The 22,941-nt window shown below is 39.7% G+C and overlaps 1 protein-coding gene across 8 annotated transcripts in view; it reads left to right on the top strand.

The window, feature by feature from the left end:
* Positions 1-22,941, top strand: part of atrnl1a (attractin-like 1a) — a 233,381-nt gene that overhangs the window by 117,174 nt on the left and 93,266 nt on the right. For 6 of the 8 annotated variants that reach the window (XM_046065149.1, XM_046065150.1, XM_046065156.1 and 3 more), the window contains 3 exons: positions 1,405-1,498; positions 13,140-13,192; positions 22,005-22,099. In XM_046065149.1, the coding sequence (XP_045921105.1) occupies positions 1,405-1,498; positions 13,140-13,192; positions 22,005-22,099 (242 nt within the window). The other 2 variants (XM_046065155.1, XM_046065157.1) reach the window with 2 other exon arrangements.

Below are 22,941 nucleotides of genomic sequence, written 5' to 3'. Positions count from 1 at the left end.
AAAGATTAGACTCACCCCAAAAAAAAAAAGCCTCTCTATCCGTGACTCTAATCAGAAGTACGATAAAACAAATTTCACCTCATGAAGTTCTAACTGTTCCAGAAGTTTTCCATCTTGCATGATTACATCCCAGGTCTGATGTTGATAAAACAGCCTATTACCATGTTTTTTCTTTTACCTGGTACACTGCCGATATTGTATTTTGACATTTGGCCTTCAGTACCGAGACTTTTTAGTTCCCTAGTTACAACATAATTGCTGAGTTATTTCTGTGTCTTATTCATGTTCAGTTGTGCCTTTGACTCGGCAGTTACCTTGATAAAGGAAACACAGGTCTACAGCCACACTGGCATCCCTTAGAGACAGAACTTTACACTCCACAAAATGAAGCGCACTGATCATTTTGCTGTTTGTCGAGAGAGAGAGAGAGAGAGAGAGAGAGAGAGTCTCATGGCTACAAATATTCAGTTTGTTATCAGGGTGGCCCTTAAAACAGTTATAATTGATATTTTTATAATGATTTATCAAGTGACAATGGGGTCTCTGGTAGTGATGAACCTACATAGAATTATAACTTCTAATCTGCAGCTCCTCTTGGCTTTTGAGCTTTATTGTTTAGCTGTTGGTCCACAACTTTACTGTTCTGGTTGCTTTCAGTGAAAAAAGCTCTTAATGCTATTAAACCCACTGTACACCACCTGACCAGCACACAGACTAGTACACTAGAGACTAGCAATTGAACATAGTGTCGCATTTAGCAACTAAAGAGCCCGATATTTCCCTCAGGAGTTGGTAGAGCTAATATAGAGTGAGTATAGGATTTACATTCACCATGCTAATATCATTTAAAGACAGACTGGAACAAAATGTAAACTTCAACGGGCACTTGAATTTCATTAAAAAGTGCTTGGAAATAATGCATCTTCCGTGGTGTCCTTATGTTGCCTAGAAACTATTTCTGCCTAAACAGTTTGAAAAGGATATCCATCACATTGCTGAAATAATGATTCTTTTTAAGATTAGGTGCATAAAGTTTGCCCAAGAACAGGGAAACAAGATACAACATTTCAATCAGGAACGTAACACCTGTTAGTGCAGAGTGGGAATGACTCAGCGCTATACGCTGCTTTGTGTTTCTCGGAAAATGTGTGATTTGACCTTTTCTATCCTTCTTTCTCCGTCGTCTCCTCATTACACTCTTCCTCAAACTTTTTCAGTAACTTCTTCTCACCACACAGCCCCCCTCTTGCTTGTTTCTCTACTGTTGCTTGTCCTAGCTTTAAAAGAACTGTTCTGAAATGTGTCTGTACACCAACAAATGATTCTGTACACAACCACATGATTTCAGAGACGCAGACGATGCACATCTCTCTCTCTCTTTCAACCTTTGTCTTTTCTTTGCAGCATGCAAGTGTAACAGCCATGCCAACGTGTGCCACGTCAACACAGGGAAGTGCTTCTGTACAACTAAGGGCATCAAGGGAGACCAGTGTCAACTGTGAGTATACTATCATGAAACTGCAGTATGGATAAACACCCACACTACCCCTATTTTACTGGACCTCGATCATTAGGTGATCCCCAATTGAATAATAAAAAGATATGAAGAGAACAGAACACTAAAGACATAACATAAACCTGGCCGTACAATGATGTCCAAATATGGCAACTCATCCAGAAGATGCTTCAGCACGACACTGAATGTGTTTAAGCAGCACTTTTTGGGAGGTTTGACTATAAAATTAAGTTTTGGTTGTCAGTATAGAAAGAATAATGATAAGAAAATGTGTGCGTGAATACATTGTGTGTGTGTGTGTTTTGCCCTGACTGTGCCAGACTAGACCTCAGTAGCACTACAATATCCTAAATGGCTTGGCGGGCCAACACACCACGGAGACGGACTAAAAATTGCTGCGTCAATGAATCTAGCAGGCGATGCTAGAAAGCAGAGACGAAGGGTACGCGGGTGTGAGAGTGGGGGGGATACAGTATGATGAGGCAAGACAACTGAAGCAATCAGTTTTTGATCTCTTTGTTTAAACTTGGGGCTGTAACGCTTCTGAAACCAAGACCGAAATCACGACACAAAGGTCCACGGTCTCGAGTATGTTAAGCCTAAAATGAGGGAAACTCTTGAGTTTTCTGTTTCAGAGAGCGAGATCAGATAATCCCTAGATCAGTAACTCCGGCAACCGATTCTGTGAACCTAACCTCCTACATCAGTTTCTCTCTAACTCCTCCCCTCCTGCAATAACTGAGGCGGCTGTCTGACTCACAGTTTCATTTCCTCATTCATCGTGTTTATATCAAAGCACATATCTGAACGCATTTACATCTTTAAAAACTTTAAAATCCCGGTTAAATAGGCTTAGTTTTTTACCCAAGCATGATCTTGAACATGACCGCTTTTATGATCAATCTGTCATCGATGTATGGACAGATCTTCGCACATTGTGGATTTATCCTCAGCACAGAATAAAATCTATGTCCGTCTTTACGTAGGCTATAACGCTGTGACTCTGTGGACAGTTGCACTGAAAACACTTACTGTGGGCTACATTACTGCAGTAATCACTGTTTAATATGTAACCTATAAAACTGATGAATGAACAGTAATCTTTCATATTCTATGTAGGCTAGTCGCACTTATTGGAACATTCCTATCGCAGTTATGAAACTGGAGATAGTGTGACTATTTGTGAGTGAGGATGACTGTGGTGCAGCTAAAAAAAAAAATAGGCCTAAATAAGGTTTAAATGTGATTTTTTCATTATTAGCTGCTGATAGTCTGAATGTGTTTTGACAGCATTAATAAAATACGAAATGAGGTTATTAATGTAAAATAGACGTCTAAAACTTTAACACATTTTCCACTGCAAAAAAAATAATTAATAGGCTAACGTGACTGTGACTCTACAATCACAGGTTCACGAGTAAACTGTGTCTTAAATTTGATCTATAGCCTACCTATTTTCATAATCAGGTAGCCACCGGCATTTTGTCCCGTCGGGTTACAGCTTAATAAATATGTAATGACAATATGTAATGAATGTAATGGGCTGTAAAAAAAAAAGTCCAGTCTGGTAAATGATGAATGAGCAAAGCTGTGTAGTAGCCTAATAATATTAACGCTTTGATCCTTCTTCCACTCCTGCGTTTTAGAGCCTGTCGTTGGCAGCATTCATATTTCTAGCTCCACCCGATTTAAAATGGAGGCTCTGCCTTTATTTACCCGTTGCCATGGTGAATCGTAGTATGGGAGCTTTATTGAGGATGGCTTTTTTTCATCCGTACGCACGCGCTTAAATCTGGCTCAACAAACTCAAGAGTTGATTGAACTGATTCTGATCAGCTGTTCTGGAACTGAAAATTCAGAGTTTCCCACCTCAGGCTCAATGAGCCCAGAGCTCAGGGATAAACTCAGAGTTTGTTAAGCCTGCTTTCTGAACCAGGGCCCTGGTCTCTCATGGCAAACACGCCGGCTTGCTCTGTCTCTATTTCCTTGGATGTGTCTCTGCTGACTTTCTCCATCAGCAGTATGTTTCATAAAGTCACCACTTAATGCCAGATAACATCTCTCTCTCTTTTCTCTGCAAGATGCTAATGTGGGTTGCCAAATATACTTTGGCAGGTGCAAATATACCTGGCCAGCCCGCTCATGTAAAGCATATGTCGAAAACACTGTATTTAACGTTAGTTGTCGGCTTACAGGTAAATATTACACCTTCAACCAATTTTATTGTCTTCCAACTGCGTGTGTCACGTGACTATTTTCACATATTTTATACATATTATATATTAACTCCCATTGTGTGATAGTACAGTTATTAATTTATGTATTTAGAGTCAGATATAATTTCTCAGTGCTCTTTCTGGAAGTTGTTACCTCAGTAGAGAGAGCGTTAGATTTCACTTTGTTACATTTAATTGTTTGAGTTTGATTAGTTTCTTTCATTTGTAGAACAATCAAACATTGGGGGAAAACTCTCTAGAATCCAGTACATATAAATTCCACACATTTTGTGAACAAAAGCTGTAGGATTGTCAAGCCTATACGATGTAATGCTTTGCCATGTGGATTGATTAAGTATCCTGCTCAAACTTTAACCCTGGTTTGTTTTTCTTAAATGCATACCTTGTATCGATTGGCCTATAGTACCTCACAAAAGTGAGTACACCCCAGACATTTTTGTAAATATTTGATTATATCTTTTCATGTGACAACACTGAAGAAATGACTACAATGTAAATGTCTTTGCTACAATGTAAAGATGAAAAGATGTAATCAAATATTTGCTAAAATGTGAGGGGTGGACTCACTTTTGTGAGATAGTGTATCTACACTATATTTGTCTTATCAATATGAGCTGTTATTGTCAGAGAGACGATACACAGCTCAGCAGTATAAATTGAATCGGTTTAAGAGTTCCTTTGTGCTTGTGTCAGCTGGAATTTTAAACAGTAGCCCAAAACAAGCAGATGTTGCAGAGGCTGTACTAAAGTGCACCACAACCTGATTGATTCCTCATAGTGTGCATCTTTATTTCTATTGTATTTTTGTGTACTCTAGAATATTTTTCTCTTTTGTGTGCTGGTGTATTTACCCTGATGGGTCTAGATTGAGCCCATGTAAAATTTCCCCCATTGGGACAAAGTATCGATCTGTCTATCGACGTCTTTCACTTTTAATATTAGACATGCTGAAACTGATGCAGTGTGTTACACCAGTAAAACTGATTTGGCTAGTTAAGAGTTACAAGTAGATTTTAAATATTGTAGCCATCCTGACACACACACACACATCTTGAATCATACCTGCTACCAATTATATACATTTTCTGACCCTTAACTTAAACTTTGCCTTTCACCACTTCTTGCTTTACGCTAACCTCAACATAACCTTGAAGTGAATCTAACCTTCAACTCATCTCCTGACATTAGCATGGCTCAAACTGAGGGCCAGGTAACATGCCCCCTCACCCTCACACTAAAAGACTCTCTCCACATGTTTACCGTCAACTTTAATCAGTGTATTACACAAGATGAGTAATTTGACTTTTAAGCTATTTATGTTGGTATCAAAACCCAGCTAATATATTTGCTTAGTTCCAGACCTTTAAATTGCAGCTCACTTGTTTGATTTTGCAGCTAATCAAATGGCTCTGGTGTTGTGGACACTAATGGCTGTTTTCCCGATTGGGAAAATCACTGAGCCACAAACTACTTTGCAGGCGGGATAAGGGATGGGCACATCATCTTCTTGTGCCAGATTGAAACAGAACAGTTTGCATGAAAATGGCTGACAGAGCTATACATATTGTTGTAAGTTGACTTATAGTAACAACTATTTAACTGACACATATGTCTTAATGAATTATGAAGTCATTTTATCATGCAAGTAACATATTGGCAAATCTGGAACAATAGGTAGCTGCAGTTGAGTGTCAATGTTAGCCTTGCAGCCCCTAGTACTCCTGTTCACTTGGCATTTGTGTCAGTTTTTTATGCGTAATGTTTCGTTTCAACGCTCACAATAATTCATTATTCTGGTGGAGACTCCACAGAAACTGAAAGCAGAAATGGTGTATTTGTGTGTGATCACTTGTGCATCCCTAAGCCACTGTGCTGCAGTCACTTTCACCTGATTTGCTCTGACACGCCTCTCTCTCTCTCTCTCTCTCTCTCTCTCTCTCTCTCTCTCTCTCTCTCTCTCTCTCTCTCTCTCTCTCTCTGTGTGTGTCAGATGTCTCTCTGTCACAGTGCTTTTTGTTTTGCTTGAGTCAATTCAAAATGGTGTGCCAAGTAGAGAGCCATTTCTTTGTCGTTTTGATTATGAACGAGCAATTTCCCCCCGGGGGCGGATGGTAAGCACACTGAGGTAACAGCAGGTGTGTGGATGCATATTTTTGTCTGTGTGTGTGGATGAGTGGATGCTCTGTGCACTTAAGAGTCAGAAATGATGGCGCCATTACGTAAAGCAGTTTTTTGTTTCTTTTTTTTGCTTTTGTATATCTTTTATTGTGTGTATGCTCATGAAAATATTGTCTCTGTCTATCGGACTGGATATGTGTGTCTTTGTCTTTCATCTTCATTCAAAGAAAATTAGCCCATTTCTTTCTTTCTTTGTCTGTCCCTCTTCACTGTTTGTTTGTCCTTTTGCTAAGTCAGTGCCTCACAATATTCCTCCCCTCGCATCAACCATAATCACATCAGGACCTTAATGTTGTAGACACAGACAAATATACACACTTTGACAACCACAAGTGCACAGATTATTATTGGCATTACGGGCTTAATATTATAACAGACCTGACTTTCAGTACTATGCTTTGTTTCAGCCCGACTTGGAAAATTATATATGTTTTTCCCTATTTAAAAAAAGAAGCCAAAGTTCTGTATTGCTAATGTTGTCTAAACCAGTGGTCCGCAATAGTTTTTAATCCACAGCACCCCTTTATAGTGCTCCTCTTTGCTGGCAAAATAGTGGTGTTTTGTCTTGAGCTCTTGGCACCGTTGCTACATTTGACAGTTTTTCACTGTAGATGAGGCATTTCATAATGTTACTACTTTTGTTCCTCCCAAACCTTTGCTTGACTATGACAACCGTTTAATTTTGGCACAGGTCTTTGTTGTGACATAACTGCATATTAACCAGATTTTCATTATGATGACATGAAGATGTTTAGTCCATTTTAATTTGTTTATAAAATTCACCATATTTAATGTGATGACATGTTATTACTATTAATAAACTATTAAATAAAACACTTTGTGAACCACCGGTAGCAGCTATACCTGAACGTTTTGTAAATAAGAGTAAAAAATTCGGATTAAAACCAGTGAAGTGACTGATCACCAAGATTAAGTAAGCAATGCAAATCAGACCAGACTTTTGATAGCAGCTTTCACATTTCACAGCCATCAATACCTGCCGCAATAGACTCATTTAGCTTGTTTATTTTATCTCATTTATGACCATTCCACCATGGACAATTTTTTTTCTTTTCTCATCCAAATTAAGTTGTTTTTATTTATTTTAAACATCAGAGCAAAGCTTGTAATACATGTTATTGTTGTTAAGGAGGTGTCACATTTGTATTATTTGTCATGTGTCATCAATTTGCTCATTAGAATTTCAATAGTTATACATGTCAGAATTTAGTTTTCAAGATATTTTATTGGCCATCGATCCCGGTGATATATTAACCTGATGGCAATCTGAAGGTCAGACAGTCATTAAAGATCATCATGGGGAAAAAGAACATTACAAACTAAATTACTCATCAATAGTAGCAGTAGCTGCTGAGATATATTTCACTGTAACAAAAAGCTGGACAGCTTGTCAGCATCCTCAGGCTGTAAAAATGACTCATATCACAGCAAAAGCCAGTGTACACTGTGTCTGCGCGTGCTCCGTGTGTTTACATGGCCAAAGTGAAAGTGTGTACAGTAACAGCTGTTATGCAGACAGGTAGCTCAGAGCGTGAAGGTGGCAGGTCAACATTGCTGGATTATGGTCTCAAACTGAGCTACAGATACTCTGAATAAATCAGTTTGCTGTGCTGGTCACAGTTACAGTTTATACCATTCATGAATAATCTATTTAAAGTCTAACCTGAATTTACTTTTACTGTGTGAGCATGAGGTGAGTGAGACAGTGTACTCTTCTTCTGCACCATTCTGATTCACTTTATTTCTGCTTGTTTTCCTCCTTGTTTAATTGTCTGACTGATTGTTTGATTGTGTTGATTTATCCTTAATTGGACTCCCCTCCAAATGTAGGGAACTCCACTAATTGACTGCTTATTTACATCTTTCACTGTGTTTGTGCTTATGAATGTTTGTCACTTTGAATGTTGCTAAGCGGTATGTAGTTTTCTGTTTTACACTGATTCATTTTTACGGCTATAGAAATGCAGTTAAACACCTTCACATAGCCAAAAGTAATATCCACACACAGAGACAGGACCAATATCATCGTGACCTTTAATCTCATATTTGTTTATCTTAGCAGGAGTTTACAGGAACAGCAAGCAGAGCAAAATACTTGTCATTTGAATGCGTGTGTATGGGGGTGTCTTTGCTTGTGTAGCTGAGTCAGAGTCTGTTTTAAGTGATGAGGCAATCCAGTCCTGTGTGGCCCTTATCTTTTCCCCATTAGGTTGTTGTAAGCAGCTTAAGTGTCCGTCCCCTTTTTGTTGGAGCTCTGTGTCCAGGACTTAAGTGTCCCCCAAGAGAGAAAATAGCTCATCCTCGCCCCTTACTTAGCCTCATGCAAGTCTGCTTATCCTTCTCGTCTGTGGCAATAATGTTTTGTAGGTGGAAATAAGTTATATTACTAGCTTAATTGTACATTTGATATATTTGCCCGTTCGGAAGTGGATGATTGTTTTGTTTCTCGAATTGCTTCTTGCACCTTTCTCAGGAACCGCTCGTCCCATCGAATTCACACTCTACACTGCACTTCCCCTGGGTCCTCCCATGCCCTTTCAGAAAAGGCCGATCGCTTGGCTCCCGCGATTGCTGCAGGGACCGATTTTGGGGGCTATGGCCATTCAGAATGTGTGGCTTTAACAAATCTATATATCAACAATCCTAAAATATACTGTAACTTTTTCCGGCTTAATCCAGTAAAATTTGGTGAGGATTTGTTCAAAATGTATAGAAGGAGTGGCCAAAATTCAAAATGGTGTAAAATTGATCTAGATGCAAATTGAGGTGGCTTATATGGACATATTGTTCTGAACCCATTTTTTTCCTGAGACTTGCAGTTTAAGTTACAACATAAAGTTTGTTGTCGTAGCGCCACCATCTCGCTAAATTGCACCAAATTCGACACTGCAATTCATTGCATCCACAGCAATACACACGTCAAGTGTGAAGGATGACCGAGAAAGCGTCCTTCCTTTATAGTTAGATGACTACAACTTAAAAATATCTGATAGTATTTTTTAGATCATATTTGCCTCCTTAGAGGGCGTTAGGCAATTTATGACATCACATTTATAACGATGAATCTTCTTGTGCGGAAACAGGCTTAGTGCTCGATGCACTCATTTGTGGCAGTCGTCTGGAAGCGACTCCAAAGCTTTTAAAGCCACAGAGTCCTCTTGAGATGACGCTGCTCTCTCTCAAAGTCTCTTCTGTGGATCTCAAGCTGTTCATTTAATAAGCCTCTTTCATCCTCTCTTTAGCATCACTTCTCCACTTCTGAAGGGCAGTCCACCTTTCTTCCTTTTTTTTCTTTTCTTGTCTTCTTTCCTCAGAAAACCACTGGGCACTGCAGGGGGTTTGCAATTGGTGACTCAAAACGAGAGAGGAAATTTTTCATTTGTTGGACCTTTTCAGCAGTAAATTACTCTGTATTTGGTCCTCTAGTGAGTATTTGGGGCAGCATGACGGTGTGTGGGTTTGAGTCAATATAAACTACATTGTGTGTTCATGTTAATGAAGGAACACATCACCCAGGTGTAACAGTGTGTCTCGGTGATGAGTTTTAATCATTGTTGGAGTTTTGAGGCCCAGAGGAATACGATATACCAGGCTTTAATACAAAGAAAATTAGTAGGATAAATTCACTGTTTTGCTCTTCTAATGAGTTACTGAAAAGTATGTCTTTTAATCTGGTTTGGTTTGAAAGAAGAATGAAATAAGCAATCCACACCAAAATACAGAGACCACCTCTCAACAGGGGATGAGTTCTTGAGTTCTGCGACGCCACTTAACCCCCACCCACAATGATGTCCTTTCATCCCTTCCCAGGAGGCTGAACAAACACTCATGTCTGGCCTCATATGACAGTGCCAACGTCAGTCGTCCACACTTGGCCTCAAGTGACTCTAATGACCATAACGACTGTCGTCACAACAGGATTACTAACAAACCAAACGGTATCCATCGCCTTGATAAAGGTTAAATACCTGGGATTCCCTGCCAGTGAATTAGAACTGAAGAAGCCTCTTATATGAGAGGCGATACATCTTCGAGTATCTTCAACCAAGTCTCCTTGGACAACTCTGACCTGGATGACTGAGAATCTTCACATCTTTTATCTGCCATTGTTTTCATACCCACCAGCTAATTCTGTATCAAAGCTGTAAGATAAGAACCAATAAGTGCTACCAAAATGAAAACACTTTCAGCTTCTTGAAACCAGCCATTCTGTAGTTTTCAATATTGGTGTAGATGTCAAGTGGTCTGTTAAAGTGATTCACACACTACTATGAGACCAGAAGTATCAGGGAGCTTCTATGTTTGTTTCATTGTCGGTCTGAACTCCTGATTCCGATTGGAAGATCTGTGAGGCGGCCGTGGTTTAAGGCCTCGTCCTTGGCCAGGGCTTATAGTAGAAAAATTAAACATTCAATATCCAACGCTGCTCTGTGACCTGACCTGCTGCAGCGCTACAAGAGAATTCACAAACATTCAGGCTGTAAACCTTACCTGCCCTCTTGTTCTTGTTCACTTATTCCTCTTTTTTTCTCTCTGTTCTCTCCCCAACCTACCGTACAGTACCTTGCTTTGTCTTTCTGAATCGTCCTGCCCTTTCTCTGTTACATTGTGGAAACAGTGTGCGGACTGTGTGGTGCGTTGGAAGATTTATTGTCCATATTTAGTAAAGCTTGTCAAATACCAGCTGCATATGGGTTTGATAACCAGCAGGGTTTCTTTTTTCTATATGGCTACGATACAGAATTTCATCAAGCTTTGGCAATGTCAATAAACACTCTTTTTGTTTTTCTTTTTAAAGACTTCCAGATGAATGTCATACAGAGCCACCGAGTCTCACACACACACACATATCATACAATATGATTTATATCATTCCATCACAGTGATGCAAAAGCACTTTAAAGACATGTTAAAAGCCTTGACATTATAATAACAATTACAGTTGGTCATCTTATCATTTTTTAACATTTCTTTTCCATTCGGACCGCAGTGGAAGTTTAATAACGCTGGCTTTTGTTCTCAACTGCCAGGCAATAATTTTCCTATCTGTGGTCTGAATTACTTAAGGTACACGTCATCCATGTGACACTTTAATGGCCTGAAACGTATGCACATCATTTCTTGATGATAACTGGGGAAAAAAACCCTGCACCCCTGATATTTTTCTTTAATTACTTTTTGTGTTGAGTGTTGAAATGAACATTATCCTTAAGTGCCCTGATGTTCCTGGACCACAGGGCCATTCCAAACCCACACAAATCCCATTATGTATTTTGAAAATTCATTAGATTTCTACCGGAAAAATCAATTGTTTTTTTTTTACCTAATTGTGTTGCGGCGGAGCTTACTGGTCATTATAAACTTTCCCTTAACGTAAAGGTCACAACTTTCAACCACAGCCAATTACTGCCCATCAATAAATGTTTCTTTTTAAAATACAGTCAGCCTCTATTTGGTCACTGTGAATAACAGCCTAATGGCTTAAATGTCACAATGAAAGGCTAATGAAAGCTGAGTAGATCCTTTTTTGACAACAGCGACTGGCAGGGGCATGATAAACATTTTTTTGAACATGTCCATAAGGAACAGTGATTGTTGCGTTTAAACTTAAATGACATGGTGTTTTGCTCTTGCCATTATCAAAAGTATGTTTCCTGTTTTATTTCCCACTAAGCAGTATTTATTAATGTCAATCTGAACAGATAAAAAAAACATCTGAATGGAAGAGATGAATACAAAGCAAACTACCATACAGGAATCCTGCACTAAACATTTGTCTTATTCTATCTTAACTATCTATGGCCTTATATTTTTACTACTTCTATACTTCTGTGCTGCCCTATTGCCTGTGTATAGCTCTGAAGCTCTAAATCTAAGTATGTGTTGTATATAGCAATATATTGGCAAATACTGATTGGACATAGAGAGCCTGAGTCCCTCCCCTTTACTTCGGGAAATATATGTACGGTAGTCAATGGCAAGTGAATTTTTTGAACCCGTTTGAATTGTGCTCTGAATTATACACATGATGGTCAATTTAAAAAATACATTTAAAAGTCAAAGTCTCAATTTGATGTAAAACTGTTGAGGTATAAGACTGTGAAAATACATAATTATAAAGACCACAAACCCAAAAGTCGCCTATGTGACGGCGTAACTTTTTCTCGCGATGACTGAAGCTAACATTACTGAAGCTAACGTCAAAGAACTTACATGTGTAGATGCGGAGATACAAGGACTGAGAGTTGTTGGATTAAACACACCAGGTGACACATTTCTGCGTGGAACATAGCTAAGTTATCTAGCTAGCAGCAACCAAGCAATGAACGCTAGCTACGTATGTTATGCGAGACGAGAGATGTAGTTCATTGAACGGTTTTCACACAAAACTAAATGTAACGTTATTGTTTTACGACAAACTGAAACTTTCTTGACGGACTAAATTATTTTTTAAATGGACAAATGTGTAATTCAGGGCACAGTTCATATTTCATAGCCTCTCTATACTGAGCATGTGGCTCAACATCAGAAAAGTGGAGTTTATACAGTATAGACTTTGTAGTCAGTTTTTGATACATTTGTTTGCCATTACTATGTCTCCATCGGAATCCATTGTTACCGCTATGAATCCAAGCTCGATACAGCTGCCGTCCTCCATGAAAGAGCAGCTTTAAACTTTTCAGTGCCACCATTCAAGCATACGGGGAGGGATTGTTTGATGTTGAAAAGCTTGATTTTGTGGAGTTTTCTTCTGCATACAATTCATCAATACTTTTCAGCCTTTTTCAGAAATTTTAGCTGGAGGCCCTCTGGTGCTCTTGCAGATGCTCCGCTGTACTTCTGGTGGATAGCACGATCCAGCATACATGAGCTATAGTACTCTCTCTCTAACACAGTAACAGTTCAAGGTGTTCTGTGTGCACACGTGTGTGTTTGTGTGAGTGTGTGTGTCCATGGGGAAAAAGAGAGTAGCTTTGGCTAGACAGGACTGTCAAGGGAAATCACCTCGCCAAGAGGTGGGGGAAGACAACACCTGCAGCAAGGGCCCACATAACACACACACAACCACACGCTCTATAACACAAACATTTGTCTTTGTATAAACTCAACCCTCGTTGAATACTAATGCATATATTCTGTCTCTCTCTTCTTCTTCTTTCCCTCTCTCCTTTCCTGTGTTGTTCCAGATGTGACTCAGAGAACCGCTACCTTGGTAACCCTCTCCGAGGAACATGTTATTGTAAGTATCATGCCTCCAGTACACCTGAGTCTCCCTCTCCTCCCTGGTCCACACACACACACACAGTTGAAGTCTGTTCCTGGACACAATGTGCCCTGTAATTATCATTTATATAGCCAGGGAAGAAAGGTAGCCAGAAAGCAGATGCTAACCACGTTAGCCTTTCTGACTTAAAATGGCTACAGTTGATGCTTAAGATCATTAAATAAAATTGACTTGCTGAACTTCAGAAATCATCTCAGTTAAACGGTGCTTACGGCAGAAAAGTAACCATGTCCAGTTTTTGTGCGCTCAATATATCAATATAAATCAAACTGGTGTCAGTTTATTCATGTTTAGAATGGCGTTTATCTGTTTTTGTAAATTAACTCTTAAAGCGTTCAAGTGTCCACAAACTGTCCACAGAAGCATTTTTAACTACTCCTTCAGAATAATCCACATTTCTGCTGTTGAGCCATACGCTTACTGTGTTCCAAACATTCATATTCGTGCCAACATTTATCTAAAGGAGAAAAAAAAACCACTCAGTACATTTTTAGGAGCTTCAAGGAGGCTATGATAACAAAGCAGAGTATTAAACACTATTTTGGCAAAGCAGTGCTTGGAACAACTCACAGATGGACACAATTGAGTGCACAAATGTCACACTATCTGTCACCATCACACGCACTAATATTTGTATTTTTCTTTGTGTTGCAGTTGGTTAGATTTTCCTACTTTTAGGAGAGGGGAGATGGATAAAAAGAGAGAGAAAGTGTTTCTGTATACAACTTTGTTTTCCTCTTTCCAGATGCTAGCAGGGATCACATTGACTTTTACCTCATTTGCAACAAATTGCTGGTTTTCCTTTTAAAGGGCAGACGGAGGAGGAATGCCGTAGTCAAAACAGATGTTTTGTGGCACACGCTCACTCACATACTCCTCTGCATCTCTCTCACACACTTTTACACAAATACATACGCGCATTCACTTTATGAATTGCCATCATCAGTTTTAATATAACATGCTAGAATAAAGTTCAAGTCCTGTCAATGTCAATAGCCCTCTAGCTTGAGTGGGGGGCTATCATTGTTTCGATGAGGGAGGCTCGAAAGGACAGAGCAATCAGAGGAGTCATGCCACAGATTGCACTGGTCACCTCAAATATACCTTTGATCCCAAAAACAACTTCTGTTCAACAATTTGATTGAAGACATGTAACATGGGTTCAATTTCATGGCTTCATGGCTTTTATCTTAAAATGCCATGTTTCTTTCCTTCTTCCGATTAAAGAGACACAGCAGTCAGTTACAGACATGACATTTGGTATTTTAATGGTCTGTAACAATCCAGCTAACATTTGGAAACATGAACAACTTACTGTAAAGGCTAGAAATATGTTTGAACATGTGAGATTACCTAAAGTCAGTGCTTGAAGTGGGGCGATATGCACCGGGACGTTTTCTTGCGTACCGGGACTTCACCCAAGCTGCCGGTACTCCCCTCCTCCCTCTTCATATCAGGTTCTCTGGCCTGCCCGCTAATCTCTGTCGGCGGAGAGAGACGAGGGGGAAGAGAAGCTCGGGTGCCTCTCAAGCAACCGTGTGCTGAATGTAGCTCGTCGATGTCACTTGTCGTGAACCGACCAATCACGGCCTGGATGGGGCGGGGCATTTAAATATATTGAATATATTATTAGATAGGTGTCATTTTCACTGGGGATGCTGGGGCCACGTCAGAATCATAATGTCTCCATCACTTTTTGAAAGCTTTTGTTAAAAATGTTCTGAAAAACAGCAACAGGAAATGTTCAATAACAAATTAAACAATGGACATTAAGAAAACATGTAATGCAATTGAAATATAGAAGAAAAAAAATGCATTCTCCCAAAGCTGATTACTGCATTAAATTACATTATATTTTGAGTTGTCACCTGCCACCTTAATTTTGTTTCCCTCATATAAATAGACATTTCCACCAAACTGGTGCAGAAAATGTCTCCAGAATGCAAGAAACTTAAGTATTTAATGCTCAAAGTCATTAATGTTATAATATTTAGTAGTTTCACCTTAAGGTTGAGGATAGTGCAAGCACTTCAAGCACTGCCTAAATTTAGTGATGTTTCCTTTTGGGGTGGAAAAATTTTAATTTTACAATTCATGGACGGCATGCTTTTACCCTCCTGCTGGATTCAGGACTGAAGTTTGAAGGCACTAGATGGCACCAATGCAATCCTTGCCCAGCATTATTACACACTTACAGGGAACCAAAAGACCAGAGAGAGAGGTTCGGCATAAACTCCTCAGAAGACAAAGCCATTATCTAAACCAAACAACCACTCAAAGATGAACAGCTGAAAATCATAACAAGTCCAGCCGCTTGACATCTTCCCTTCTCTCCCTGTTGCCTTTCTTTTTCTTTGACCCATTTGTATAGAGTTACTATTTCAGTCAGTTGTAATCAGACTCATTGAACAGTAGTCATGGACTGTGAAGTGTATGTTTACTCGTTTGCACTGCTAACAGCTATGTGTTTTGGATTCAAGCCTGAGTCTGACATTTCAGAGTGAGGAGTCGCATGTTATAGTGAAACACTGTTATTTCAGATATATCTGATCAAAGAGCGTTTCAGCCACAGTCTGGTGAGACTGCATATATTAAATAATCAAGCTGGTGTTTCATTATCTTTGTCACTAACAAATCCTTATTAGGCCAAACCAATGATGCAGTGCTCTTAACAAGGCCTTCTACCTGAACAATAAAATAGGTTATTTGTCAGTGCTACATGTAAGGAGAACTGCCGTCAAACCCAACCATCAAAGTTAGAGAAAACATTATATATACGTATCCATCCATCCATCTATCATCTCTCTATTTTATCGCTCTCGCTCTATATCAATCAAAAACTTTTAGGTTGGTCCATTTATTTGTTTGTTTGTGGTGAGCATTTTCTTCATCTTTTAGTCTGTTTTCTCAGATAACATTCAGAAAAAAGCTCACAACCTTAGTGTCATTTTTGACTCAGAGCTCTGTCTTTTGATGCTCAGGTGACAGAAGTAGTGCAGTCCTGTTTTATCCAGCTGAGACGGCTAACTAAGATTAGAACATTTCTCTCCTCTGCTGACTCCATCCATTTCTTCATTTCCTTAAGACTCGACTACTGCAATGCTCTGTATTCTGGTCTAATACCAGTTATAATAAAGGGAAATATTCATAGATTACAGCTCATTCAAAATGCTCCAGCCAGGCTTCATCAAACCAATCCGCACCGCCCTTCACTGGTTACCTGTGAGTTTTAGAATTGATTTCAAGATGTTACTACTTGTTTTTAAAGCCCTGAACGCCCAGGCTCCTGCCTACATCTTTGATAACTCCCTACAAGCTGGACCGTTGCCTGAGATCCTCTGGCAGGGCTCTACTAATGATTCCACAGTCTCGTCTTGTCACTAAAGGTGACCGATCCTTTGCTGTTGGGGCCCCATAGCTGTGGAACTCCCTGCCCAGAGAAACTCAGTGGCCTCTTTTGAATCTCGTTTTTATAAACATTATATTATTGCTGTTATTGTATTATTTAATGCTGATTTTTATGGGTCATGTTGTTTTACTGTACAGCACTTTGTAACTTTTTGAAAAGTGCTATATAAATAAAGTTATTATTATTCCTCATTTTGCTGTTGAGTCAGGACAGTCTTTTTTTTTTTTTTTTCCCCCTGAATGCCATATGTGGTTGCCTGTTAAGACAACATCCAAAGTAAAAAAAACCAAATGACAAATTCAGCGTTATTCTGGAGAGGACAAACTGATAACTGATACCCAGGGCCTCCTTTGATCTTTTACTGTATGTGTGTGACAAAACTATCTGGTTTGGGGATTAATTGATGATGATGATAATAAGTGGAAAATGTATGCTTTATCATTTAATCACTACATCTGACAACTGTAGTTGGCTTCATTGGAACATACTGCAATTGTGTCACACTTAAAAACTTCTTCTGAAATTCATGTTGGTGAAACGTTTTCATCAGACTGAAAAAAAGTGAGTGTCCAGCTATGGATGGCAGCGTTTCTCATCTCACTCTGGGATGATGCTTTGGTTCAGTTAACACTGTCATATTGAACCACCAGTCAATTGATGAAAAGCAACTTTGCTATTTAATGAGTTTGCCCCCAGTCAGGCCAGCATTTATGAGCATGTATTACCAGGACAACGCTTTAATGAACCACTGTCATATCCCATCACAGTCAGCTACAAGGGATGTCTAATTAGGGACGGCCACAAAGTGGCCCACCACTTCCACTGGGAGACCAGCATTCAGTTGAATTACCAGCTAACACCAGTCAGTCTAGAGTCATCGCCGTTTGCTGCCCTCAGGCCTGTTGGGAAAGCTTAGTCAGGCCAAAGTGGCTCCAATGTTTACTGACAGCCTCACAGTTGCAATTAAAACGACAATTAGTGATGGATAGCACAAAATAGGACTGAGTAATGTCATGTCCGAAATCTAAATGGAGAGACGCAAAGAGGTGTGTCATGTCCCCAATTTCTTCTAGATGTGATTAGATTTCTTCTCATAGTGGTAAAATGATATCAAAGATGAAGAGCAATAAAAAAAGCTAGTGAATGTTGGGCCCAATTCAGACCTCAGAGTAGTCTCATGACAGTGATCAGCAGTCAACAACGTTCCTGGCCTAAGGCCGTTCATTAGACCACGATCTGGCATCAGTCCAGGATGCCTCAATATTTGCTGACAGGCAGTCCGTCTGGACGCCTATGCGAATAATTGGTCCTATCGCACCCAAAACTTTTTTTGAAATTCAATAGTTACCCTGACAAACTATTAAATCTTCAGATTTTAGATCAGTTTGAGTAAGTTTCAGTGAGCGTTTACAGATACATGTTAATACAGTATGTGACACCCACACACACACCAGATAGAAGAAACGTACACATTGGCTGTGTCTTAGTTTCGTACTTTATATTGAATAGTCTCCAGTTGAGAGACTTGTGATTGCAAACTTTGTGACCAGCCGTCCCTCAGATCATCGTATTGTTAAGGAACAGTGAGTTTCTAATATGATGTCACCTGACCTCATGCATACATTACCTGCAGGTTACCTTGACCTCCATTTAGGACTGATTGTGAATCTGGGTTGTCCTTGTGTTTTACTCCCTTGGTTCTAACTTGTTTTCTCAGCGAGGTGATGTTGTAACGTCTAACCTGCGCTCCATCAGGCAGGTGTTGCAAATGGGGAATAATGAGTTGTTAACAAGAATTAAATGAAACTTCAGCAAGAGGTTCTGACAAACTGACATTGTAGGTGAGTTCACGCTTGTTTTGTATTTCTGTTCGAAGCAGACTGCTGGAATATCCGATTACGTTCCGGCTGAGGGCTTCTGTCGTCTCTTTCCCCAACATCAGTGTTTTGTTTCATATTGGCTGAATCAGCTTACATATTATGGTAATAAGATCACCCATCTGTGAACTTGAGAAATTGGCATGGACTATTTCTATTTCAGTTCTTCTGGGGATCGTTAATACCTTTGGTGATACCTTGATACGATTAATCCAGAGTGAGAATTCGCATATGTATGCGTGTAATTGAGACTGGTTAAGTGAAAGTGCTGTCAGATTTCTCAGATGGGAGAATTAGCTGAGATGAACTTTTAAACCTGGCTGATGCTCTTGTTCCCAAAAGCCTTGCAATCAAACATTGAAAACGCACAGAGGGACTAGTGTAAGTTTTTGTTGTGCTGTACTGTCAGTTTGTTTGGTTCACTAAGCAGGCACATACACACCTGTAAACACTCTCAAACACAGATGCATCAGCAGGTAGATGGGTAGATACTGCACGTGTACAGATGTGTACATTCTGGATGCATTGGGAGGTGAATATACAAACATACTGCACAAGCAACCACACAACTCCTTTTCCCCTTTACAAAGTATAAGAAAACCCAAATACTCTGAAGTTGTACTGACGACCCTTTTGGGATAAACAACTGAGCAGCAGCAGTGCACGTCTGCCTGCCTGTGAGGGAGGGAGGGAGGGAGTGAGATGTTAGGAAAAAATATTGTCTTTGATCTGATGATATCTGCTGTTCGGGCTAACTTGCCATGAAGGCAGAACAAAACAAGGGTGTTTGTCAAACATAATTTGCTTTCGTCTTGGTGACGCCCCGGGATTGTACAGCTGAAAGGAAGGTGATAACTAAACATGTCTTTCTCCACAGTGTGTGACACAAAGTTTTTCTGCTCTGTAAGTTGAAAAGCTGAGTGCTGCCACTCAGTGTTAGACAGCAACATATTTACCTGTAACAGCACCGGATTCATACAGTTTGACATGTCTGTCTGCTCACCATTTGACTTCTGAGCAGCTCTTCTGTGGAGCTAAAAAGAGCTAAATGTTAGGCAGTGATGCATCAATTGGATCAATGGATTGCTATTACCACCAAAACTGACCTTACTAAACATATTGTGCATTGTTTAGATGTCAGTAGGGCTGAATAGTTAACCGAAACAGGCTCAATATTTGTTAAAGGTGATATTTGTCAAAATACCATTTTAAATGAAATATTCTAGAAACTGGTACAGATCCCTGCAAAAATCACACCGAAAATCATTTTAACATAATTTTAAAAGAGAATGAGAATGACATAAAAATGATCTTTCCCCTAGTATTTCAAATCATATCCCGAGTGCACTATCAGTCAAAAATAATCACAATTAGAGTTCAGCCCTAGATGTCACCAGTCCACATTAAAGACAGTATGTGTTTTGTCGCTGTCATTACAGAATTGTAATAACGCACTTTTATCCAACGAAGGTTAAAGTCAAGGGCAACTGGACTTGGTTGAAGATACTGGAAGACGTTTCGTCCCTCATCCAAAGGACTTTTGACTGGCAGGGAAACTCAGCTATTTAACCTCAGTGGGGTCGTTGGCCCGGGTCATCGATACCGCTGGTTCGTTAGTGTTCCTTGTTGCTGTGACGACAGTCGTTACAGTCGTTAGGACTACCTGTGGCCAAGACTGAACGACCATCGTTGGTATCTTCACCTGAGGCCAATAGGTTACGTTTGTTGAGTTTCCTGGGAAGTGATGAAAGGACAGCATTGTAAGTGGGGGATAAGTGGTGGCGTTGAACAGAGGAGGGGGTCTACGCCCTGAGGTTAAATAGCTGAGTTTCCCTGCCAGTCAGTCAGAACTGAAGAAGTCCTTTGGATGAGGGACAAAATGTCTTCCAGTATCTTCATCCAAGTCCAGTTGCCCTTGATTTTAACCTTCGTTGGATAACTATAACCTGGATGACTGAGAATCTTCATAGACAATGCACTTTTAAAAACCTTCTACAACAATATAATTAATATGAGAAAATGAATGCAGGTATTTGAATGTCTCCATTTCTATTAGCAAGGGAAGTGTAGTTATAGGCACGTTACCCATGAGCAGTGGTGGATGAAGTATTCAGTATCTTTTACTTGAATAAAAGTAGCACGTTGTAGCAAGTCCTGCATCTCATTAAAGCTGAATACCATATGTTTGCAATCTTGCTCTATGATGGCAAATGATAACTGAAATAATGGTGGAACAGAATGGAACAGAGCATCTAGGGTAGCATTTGTAGCGTCGTCTCATCGGCTACTCTTCAGTAAACGGTTGGTGTTATTGATTTTATGTCTTTTTATAAAGCACTACATATATAAAGTACTACATAGATAAAGTCATTGTTAACATTATTAATACAGATTTAGAGAGCACACTTTCCATCACCATTGTGTGGAAGGTTGACAGGTCAGTTTTTTAATTTACAGGATGCCTTATGTCAGGTTGGGCCTTGATTACTCTGCTGCAACCAGGCACAGAAATGCAAAGCAAAGCTGTTCCTTTAGTTGGTTGAGTCTTGGAATAATTGTGTTTTGCAATGCGTTTTGTCAAGACATTTCCTATGATAGTTTTGGTGCTATGAAAACAGGAACCACAGTGCGCAAATATTTCATCTTTCCGGAGTCTGTTTTAACCTGAGCTGCCCTTGGTTGCAGACATCAAACATACACACACACCTGGAGTACCCTGAAGGGTTAGCACTCAGCAGTCACACTGATTATCTTAAAAAATATTCTCTCATCCCCGTTATCCTTTCATGGCCACATAGCTGATTTCGCTCCTTATTCCCTCTTTTCCCTCTTCTCCTCCTTTGTGTTCCTTCCTCCCCTCCTTTCCTCCCACATCAGGCTGGCAGGCAAGGTGACCCAAGGTGCCTCCTGCTGTCTGTCCAGATGTTGAATCACTGTGATTCCCTCTATTCGTTGGCCATTGTCTTTCTGACAAAGAGCTGCTTCCAGGAGCCGCTTTTAGACATCATTAAATCTTTAAGAGAGTGATTATTTAGACTCTCACTCATGTTTTATTGATTGGACCTTGTCTAAGAACATGGCGTCCTGGTGAACGCTCATGTTCATATGTATAAAACATCTGGATGTATGTGCCCATGCACACATAGCTCACCATCTTTATTTTGTCCCTGATTGAGATCTTATTCGTCTAATTGAATATCGACTCCCATGTTATTCCTTTCATAAATCTGTCTGTGCTTGATGGTGTCATCAATAAAAGTTGCTGGAATGTAGCTTTTCTTTGGAATCGCATTCTTACAGGGAAAGTGAGTGAGATCAAAGGCGGTCGCAATATACAAAAAATGAAACAAAGAAGTGCATTAAATATTATCTATGGATGATTACAAGCAATTTGAATTGTTGGATGTTTTTGTTTTAATCTGTATTTTTTTTTTTTAAATATGTCTCTTTCTGTCTCTCTCTCTCTCTCTCCACTGCCTAGACAACCTGTTGATCGATTACCAGTTCACCTTCAGTTTGCTTCAAGAAGATGACCGATACTACACCGCCATCAACTTCATGGCTACACCTGAACAGGTAACGCATGCAGTCGAAGGCACACAAGGTTGAGTGATAAGTTTTGCTCCTCGTTATATTTAATTTAGAGTGTAAACAGGATGTATTGCGTTTTTCATATTTGTGACACACACTTAAGATGTAAACATCAAAGGACAGATAGTTGGACTTGTTTTTCATTTTAAAAATGTAAACATTTATTAGATAATGGACAGTAAAGACGGGAACAGAGACACTATAATAGTATGAGACAAAGGCCCGTGGCTGAAAATGAACAGGGAACGTTGTGGTTACTTGATACGCAACATAGACAATTTGATCACCATGATGCCCCAATGTTGTTCTTTTTATAGAAGCCGTATAACATTTTTCTCTTAATGCAGGAATCTGCTGTCGACAGTGAGATGCATGTAAATTCTTGAGTTTTATCAAACCTGTTTTTCCTTCTGTGCCTAAAAGGTGTGTTGAGATACTGTGGGTGGTGATGGCGCATAGATAAGATGCTTGATAAGATACCTGCCTTTGGTGTAGGAGACCTGGGTTCAATTCCCATTGTGAGACATCCACCATTGTGTCCCTGAGCAAGACACTTAACCCCTCGTTGCTCCAGAGGCGTGTGACCTCTGACATGTATAGCAATTGTAAGTCGCTTTGGATAAAAGCGTCAGCTAAATGTAAATGTACTGTAAAGAATAAATTCTGAGGCAGGATTGCGGACAAAATCAATGGAATGACTCGGTGAAAGAAGAGGTCAGCAGATTTGAATTCGCTCTAGGTGGCTCAAGTTGAGGTGAAGGCCAGTCGGCTTCAGTTTAAAATATTTTAACAAAGAATTCTGTTGTACTTCATGAATGTATACGAGA

The sequence above is a fragment of the Micropterus dolomieu genome, linkage group LG12 (genome assembly GCF_021292245.1).
Source record: "Micropterus dolomieu isolate WLL.071019.BEF.003 ecotype Adirondacks linkage group LG12, ASM2129224v1, whole genome shotgun sequence".
NCBI lineage: Eukaryota > Metazoa > Chordata > Actinopteri > Centrarchiformes > Centrarchidae > Micropterus > Micropterus dolomieu.
This window is presented reverse-complemented; position numbering and strand designations above follow the sequence as displayed.